At 41.1% G+C, this 8676-nt stretch overlaps 1 protein-coding gene across 2 annotated transcripts in view; it reads right to left on the reverse strand.

Moving 5' to 3' along the window:
* Positions 1-1141: 1141 nt before the first annotated feature.
* LOC137796132 (growth/differentiation factor 11-like) overlaps positions 1142-8676 on the reverse strand; it is a 25570-nt gene continuing 18035 nt past the window's right edge. Inside the window, exon 3 of one of the 2 annotated variants that reach the window (XM_068593833.1) lies at positions 1142-3299. In XM_068593833.1, the coding sequence (XP_068449934.1) occupies positions 2919-3299 (381 nt within the window). In that variant the 3' untranslated portion in view covers positions 1142-2918. The remainder of the gene's footprint in view (positions 3300-8676) is intronic. The other variant, XM_068593835.1, reaches the window with a different exon arrangement.

Genomic DNA, 8676 nt, shown 5'->3' on the forward strand with positions numbered 1-8676 from the left:
CTGTCCAAAACATCATAAATGTCAACATTTGGGTAGGTATTTACATAGAGATTTCTTACTCTCATATATTTATATGAAAACACTCTCACACATACCAGTATACAAACACTAAAATGCAAAATGCGACTTCTCACCAAGCCATAGATGTGGGCACAGCTAATTATTTCTTTTGACCACACATTACCAGAGCCGCTACCATCAGTCACTCATAACTCAACCTGAACCTGAGAGCAAGGGGACCCTGTGGTTTTCATCTACATTTTTGGAGGGATGGGGTTTGGGGGGTCTTATTGGTTAAATGTTTGCACAGATTATTTGATGACAAATTTAAAAAAGCAAGGTTTTTAGGAGGATACAGTGAGGTAGACATACTTTGAAATGCATTGTAATTAATATTAATAAATAGACAATTGACCAGTTGAATTAATTCCAACCACTGCCCCTAAACCAGCTTTTTCCTCCCTTTGAAATGTTCTAGCATATTCCTGCGATCACAAAAGTTACAGCACACAACATGTCATCCTCTACTTTGGCTAACAATCCCTGGATACTCCTCCCATTCTTACATGGGTGCTTTCACTTAAAATACACACAAAGGCAAAAACGTGTCGATGCAAGACAATCGACACATTGTTTAAGTCAAAAGGACGTCGTCTCTCTAACATGGTAACAAATTAAAGTTGGTGGGCGGGCCATTTCCAGTTAAAGCATTCTATTTTCATTGATCCAGACCCTTATTATACATATGACTTATCACCCGCAGTGGGCAAGGAGGCCTTTCAGGCCGCTGGTACAGTACGTCCAGGTTTCAGATTGATAAAAGTGTGTGAGTGTATGGACAGGCCCCCGCTTCAGACAAAAGTCAGGAAAGCGTGATGGTATCAAAAAGAAGTGATAACCTCTCTAGTTCTTGGTTCATCACCAGAAGCTTGAATATTTTTTTTTATTTTCTATTTTCATCCTATACTGTACAAGCTCTCTTGTGCTTCGTAAAACACAAACAACACTTTACCTCCTCACGCCATGAACGTCCCATAGTGCAAAATTTATTGTTGGTAAGGTAGAGTGCCCCATAAAAAGGTTTTTGTACCCCTTTTTGTGTATATATATATATATATATATATATATATATATATATATATATATATATATATATATATATATATATACACACACATATATAATTTATATATAGTGTCAGAAGGCTCTTCCTTTATCCAACAGCATAGTGCTTTCGTTTACAACAAAAGGATATCTTTGCTTTGACATCCAGGAGACAAAGACAGACTTCAAGCGTTACTAATCTACTCTGTGTTCAAGCACTAACAATATTGTATGATAATGACGATAAAGTTGAGGTGGATGGGGGCATTTCAAAATGCAATCGAATATGTTCTCTAAACTGAAGTTAGTTGTTGAGTAACATGGTCTTGATCTGAACGTGTTATGTGGTCTGTTGTGATTTATAAAAGCTAAAATTTGTGTGTACAACAATGCACTTGAAGGCTTTTTATGTTCTTCTGTTCTGAAGCTAGTATTGCGAAAAGTGAATGAACTTTGTGAGTAATGAAGCTACTGCCTTTCATAGATTCAAGAGTATTTTTGAACACGGATGCAAACACTTCTGAAAATATGACTACTACTGTGATCCTGTTTTGTGCTATTTTCAGCTGGATTATTCTCAGCAGGGTGAACATTTGAGCATTACCGTCACCCTGTGTGTTTTATTTCAGGGTATGGATTTTGCTTCCTGTCTGTTATTACATGCTCAGTTCCAGGCCTCTTCAAGTTATGAAACAGTGCATTTACTTCTCTGTTTTAAACATTTGATGCAAAAGTTAAGGGTGTTAAAGTGTATTTTCCTTTTGTTACGTAGAAGAAAGATATGTGTTGGTGTTCTTGTAATCCTGCAGCATCCTGCTCCTCCTCTCCCAGGTGGTGCAAAATAACTTCAGAGTGCATGTACATTATAGTACTTAGTTTTAGACTTTAGTGTCGCAGTGAAACCTAAATATGTCTTTTCTACATTTGCAGAATGGCAGAAATAGCTATACTGGCTTTATGTATCCGCTTTGAAAGACAGAGTGAAAATAGTATAACCTCTTCTCTCCCTGTTCCTTTTTGAGTTTTACAAGACTACACATAAAAAAAGATCAAAGTACCTGTGAAAGGTTTCATAGATACTCAAGAATGTCACACTGGGGTGTTATACATTAATAGAGGGTATAGGTTTGGTTTTGGATCTCCTCAACACTTTACATCTCTAGAGCACATCTGTAAACAAGATTTTGGATTCATACAAAGAGTATTTCTAATAGTAAACCCTCCTCACATTAGCATGGATTTAGTTCTTTTTGTTAAAGTGATGTATTACAAAATAATTCTGATAATGCCCCCGTGCAAACACATTTGTGGATCCAATCTCACCCGTAAGTAAGCATATCTGTATTTTTCCAAACTCACCGTAGAACTGAAAATGCTTTAAAATTATGGTAAATGCTCATGTCTCCTGTCGTCTCAATCCATTAACCTGGACATTTTACGAAGATGCCATTTCCAAGCCAACTTCAAAAACCCACAAAACTAACACATACATTATAACATAGTTTTGTCTCATTTACCGTTTTCTGAAGCTGCTCCACAAGGACAACCTCTTTAATTATTCATAATGTACTGTATTTCCATCACTCAGTCCTTTTTTGATTCACGTTTCCTTTATAACCTTTTTTTTTTTTTTTTACAGTTAGAATCAATGTATTTACTGGAAAAATGGAAACCCAGTGGGATGATTTTGTGGCTGAGCAAAAGTGAAATCTGGTGCTGAGGAGTGGGTTCTGGTGCCAAGGGAGAGCTCCGTAAGGGTTTTGGGTGGTTTGATGCAATGGTGGCTGTACACAAGTGTGCGTCCGCCCTGCAGCCTAAGAGCAGCCACATCTATCCACCACCATCCCGGGGATTTTGCCGTGAATTATCTGCTGCTTGTCATTGAAGTAGAGCATGTTAATGGGGGACATCTTGGTCGGGGTGCAGCAGGGCCCTGCGGAGCCTCGGGGGTTGGCGTGCTGCACTAGGTGGGTGTGCGGGTACTTCTGCATGAACATGTACTCGCACTGGCCAGAGCAATAGTTGGCTTTGTAGCGTTTGGGGGCAATGATCCAGTCCCAGCCAAACGCCTCGAAATCCACAGTCAGAGGGTAGCGACAGCAGCGAGACTCTGTGGAGTGCTCATCGCAGTCCAGGCCGAGGTTTCTCCGAGAGCGTTTGGTCGTCTCAAGAACTTTCACTTCCAGGAACGGCTGCTGGAATCAGGGGGAGGAGAGGCAGGACAGAGAGGAAGAGGTGGTTATAAGAGAACAACAACTTGGTGCAATTATTTGACAAGTCTCTACAGTACAAGACATGGCTGCATAGTTACACTTTATGCCTTAAAAGCACATTGTACGCTTATTTGCTCTTTTTTATTTGTTGAGGAAACAGCTAGTTTTTCTCTCAACCACCAAGACTGTCACAATATCAAATTGACGGTTATCATGACAAAAATAATTTACAATAAAGATATTATTGTGATATCTATAGAACGTTTGAAGAGAAAGACACGAATGCTAACAGTCAAATTCATCTTTTGCTTTATCAACATCCAATACGAGTGTAGGGAGGAAAAGAGATCATCTGTAATCCTAACTGTATTATTAAAATGACTTAAATGGTGCTGGATTATTGACATTATATCATCATATGAGTAGGATTTACATTATATCATTATTTCATGTTGAACTATCCCTTAATGGTTAATGGTAAATGGACTTATACTTGTATAGCACTTTGTCTTACGACCCCACAAAGCGCTTCAACACTACATGTCATCATTCACCCATTCATACACTGATGACGGGGGCTAGCATGCAAGGTTCCACCTGCCCATCAGGACTCAAACTAACCATTCACACACCGCAGGCACAGCTTGCAGGAGCAATTTGGGGTTAAGTGTCTTGCCCAAAGACACATCGACATGTACTGGGATCTAACCACTGATCCTCTGATTGAAGGATGACCCTGATCACCACTGAGCTACAGTTGCTCCAACACCTCTAAAGCTCAGAAATGATCATGCTGTGTCTTTTGTTTTTAATCTGTGCACAAACTGAAGAGTAAATGACAAGTTGTGGTTCAACGGGCAGGTACTGTTACTATTTCTTGACTAACAACACTTAATTTGTCCACCCAGCCCTTCTGTGTCTCTACTGGTTTCCCAGCAACCTCACGACACGGACAAGACTCTGGGAAGTTACAGCTCCCAGCAGCTATTTGCCAAGAAATAGTTACAGCATACAAGTCTCCATAAAGCCTCAGAGTGTTATTTTTACAGTCTTGTTTGTGGATTAAACCAAACAGCTTCAAAGACACAGAACAAACTGTTGATGCAAGACATTAACACACACACACACACACACACACACACACACACACATATATATATATATATATATATATATATATATATATATATATATATATATATATATATATATATATATATATATATATATATCAATTCACATCTTTTTGAAGACAACTGAAGTTGCATATTTAATCATCTTTTTTCCAAGTAAAGACACAAACACACATAAAGTCAATTGACAACTGCACATATTTTTTGTGTTTAATCTATGTGTCAGCTTTCCTACTGACTCACAGAAACTGGACTACAAGCTACAAACATCTTCTGATACCAAGATGCCAAATTACAGATTTAAACTGGTTATACAGTGAATTTGAGTGTTTAGCATAAAAAGAAGCGAGTTCAAGATATTTTAACAATTTATACATTTTAGATTGACACCGTAAGTGTCTATTATTAATTCCCTCAGTCAGGTTTAGTTTATTTTTTGTAAGGTCCACCAACACCACCTTTTATGATGTTGGTAATAAAAATAGGCACTCTCTTATTTAGCTCAGCGTTACTAACAGTTGCTAAAGGACATTTTTTTCTTCAAACTAAAACTTTGACACTTGTACAATTTGAAAGGAGCCAAAAGTGACAAAGAAAAAGGGTTATAAAACCTACTCATCTGATCTTTCACAAAAACATCTCAATGAATGTGTCATTTTTAAAGTAGAAGCACACTGTGGTTGACTCTGTATACAGGGTTTGATCCATGACCCAGCAGGTCAATTGCAGGCTACCATAATCTTGACCTTTAGGCAAAGCAAGCAGATCAAATATTTTACTTCATCATGTTTGTTTTACAAAGCCGACCTCTCCCCACAGTGATTCCAGCTGGGCTCGAGCACAGTGTTTGTGACGCATTCAAAAGAGGAAATAAGCTGAAAGGCCGTTGGGGTGAGACCCATGTCAGCTTGGCCTTTAGGGCTTTTGTTGTCGAGAAAAAGACCCAGAGGACCAGGGAGAAGCAGAGTTTGACTCTTTCTTTGCTTGAATTGTTTTATTTTGGTATGCTTGCCTGTGTTTTTCATCTCTTCCTTTTTTTTGATTCAAGAATAATATTGAACACTGCTGTGTGCTCATAGGGCAGATATGTATTGGCCACAACACCAGAGCTGACCTCTGATGTGTGTTGTGAAGATGTGACCCAAATGATCACTTGGTAAATATCTGGTGTTGCTTAACTAGGATGAGTGGCCTACATCTGCAGAAGTCATCGTGTTGTATGTGACAGTCAGTCACAGTAACTCTAGAATTTCTGACTAGATTCATGATTTACAGATGGTTTTGCTTTTAGTTTGAACTCATCCACGCAAACTCATTCCACACATTAGAATTAAGAGAGTACATTCAAATAACAAAAAAACAAAAAAAAAACATAAACCATCCTTTCAACAGGATGCTAAATGATTCACAGCCTGAGGTGAAAATATTTTAAGGAACGTCCAAAATAGTCGGTGGAACATCTGGTTACGATCCATTCACATTTTGCACAGTACATAATCTTTTCTACTTTATCTTTTATTAGATTATCTGTGCAAGCCCAATTCCAGTTTTTACCTCCACAACAATGGAAATTGGTGAATTTGTACAGAAAATTTGCATTCATTTTGAGATTTTTAAAAAGTAATTTTAGGATTGAAGAAAAGCAAACGTGACGAGTATGTGAGCGGAGAAGGCTGATCAAAGCAAAACAGATGTGTGTTTCTCTGGAGAGGTTATGACAAATAGAGTGGTGATTGTCACAGGTTTGTCTTGCTTGGGGTTTTGTCTCATAACTTCCTGTTTTATTTTGAAGCCTAACTCTCCTCTAGTTTCAGGTCACTTGACCTACCTCATGTGTCACTGGTCTGATTGCCTCCATGATCCCTGATTGTTTCCACCTGTTCCCCATTACCCTTGTGTGCTTATATTCTGCGTCTCCCCTTTGTCTTGTGCCAAAGTGTTTTGTCCTTGTCACTGCAGCTAAGCAATTGGCCATAGTCAAATTCAATTTTGCCAATTTTGTGAGTTGTTTTCTGAGTCCTCCTTTAAGAGTGATTTTTTGTTTCTAAAGTTTTTCTAGTTTAGCTTGGTTTCCTCCCCTCCTTAAGAGGGCTTTTGTGTTATTTAGTCCTTATCAGTCTTAGTTAGTCAGTGAGTTTTTTCATAGCCAATTGCTTATCATTCCTCAAAAATGATCTGAAACCAATAAAAGCGTGATTGTACGTTCTCCTCTGCATCTGAGTGCTCACTTTTGTCCAGGCCTGACATTACACTTTGGCTCGTATGGACTCAGCAGGGCTAGCACAGCTCAAGACAGTCCTGCAAGCAAAGAGGACTGGCTCACCGATCAAGAGGAATTCCAGTCCGCTGTGGCGTCCCAGTTGGGGCTGCTCCCGGCACAACTTTAGGACCTGCACGATCCTATAGTGCAGACAGCTACAGTCCACGAGCCTCCGGTAGTAGCGGCTAATACACCTGTGATGCCTGTCCCTACTGTGCCAGTAGTTGAGGCAGGATGTAAGTTAGCCCCACCAGCTTAATTCTTTAATTCTCTGGAGAACTAGGGTTATATAAAACATTCCTTATGGACTGCTCCATTCACTATGAACTAAACCCCCAAGCTTTTCCCACTAACCGATCCAAGATTGCCTTTATGATTTCCCACCTTACCGGTAAAGCCAAAGCATAGGCCTTGGCAGAGTGGGCCCGGGAATAGCCAGATTGCAGATTCCTCGCAGAGTTCGAAACGGCACCGCAGAGAACTTTTGACCTAGTAACGACCGACCGGGAAAAGGCTTGGGAGCTGAGCTGGCTAAAACAGGGCAGCGAATCCGTACGTGACGACGCCATCCGTTTCCACACTTTGTCGGCGGAGAGTGGCTGGAATACTATGGCCTTATACGACGTGTTTCTAAAGGGACTGGCAGCTCCTATCCAAGACCCTCTGGTTCCGTTGGACCTACCCACAGACCTTGACTCACTCATCGCACTCGCAATCCAGACGGACAACCGGACCCAGCACCTCAGGCAGCAACGCCTCACGAGACACACAACGATGAAGAGACCCCTGCGCACTCAAGCACCAGGATGTCTGAGCACCTGACGATCACCGCCAGAGCACCGTCATTATTCCCCCTTCAGAAGGAGAGGTACAGCTCATGCAGCAAGGAAGAGCCCTGAGGACTAGCAGAACTGCTGGGCCTTAACACAGAACTTTTAGCCAAACCCATCAGAGCTAAAGCCCTTAATGGACAGGAACTTTTCACAATCACACATATCACAGCACCACTCAAACTGTGCATTAACAATTACCAGGAGAACATTTGTTTCTATGTGTTCAAGTCACCTGAACAGACTCTGATTTTGGTACAGCCATAGTAAATACGTCACAACCCCCATATAAATTGAAGAACAGGAGAGATCCTGGGCTGGCCTATCACGTGGTGCGGATAAGAGAGGGCGACGAGTGGAAGCCCGGGTTTATTACACCTAGTGGGCACTATGAGTACAATGTCATGCCTTTTGGCCTCACAAATGCTCCTGTCATGTTCCAGGCCATGATAAATGATGTGCTAAGAGATTTTATTGATTTTATGTTAGTATATCTGGATGATATACTTATCTACTCCCTGACCGGAATACACACCAAGACCATGTAACTCAGTTTATTTTCTAGCAATCTTTTCAATACCTATTAAAAAAAGAGTAAATGTCATGCCAACACTGTCTCCTTACTGGGCTTCATCGTAGCCCCCGGCTATGATTAGCGCTGTGGTCGATTGGCCTACACCTGATAGCTGCAAAAAGGTTCATCAGTTCCTTGGGTTTGCTCATTTTTACAGGCGGTTCATCAGAGGTTTTAGCGCGATAGCTGCTCCCCTCCATGCTCTTACCTCCACACGAGTGCAGTTCCACTGATCTCCAGAAGCTGATGCTGCTTTTTGTATCCTCAAGCACTGCTTTACCTTGGCCCCCATCCTCACCCAGCCAGACCCACGACGACAGTTTGTGGTAGAGGTGGACGCCTTCAACTAAGGGGTCGGGGCCATCCTTTCCCAGCGGTCACAGCGGGATGGAAAGGGGCATCCTTGTGCTTTCCTGTCACGTCGGCTATCCAAGGCGGAGCGACACTATGACGTTGGTAACTGGGAGTTGCTGGCGGTCAAACTCGCTCTGGAGTAGTGGCGACACTAGCTCAAGGGGGCTGACCATCCATTGATTGTCTTGACTGATCATAAGAATCTAGA

Source organism: Clinocottus analis, unplaced genomic scaffold, assembly GCF_023055335.1.
Source record: "Clinocottus analis isolate CAN_PGR_092001 unplaced genomic scaffold, fCliAna1.0.p SCAF_3, whole genome shotgun sequence".
In the NCBI taxonomy this organism is placed as follows: domain Eukaryota; kingdom Metazoa; phylum Chordata; class Actinopteri; order Perciformes; family Cottidae; genus Clinocottus; species Clinocottus analis.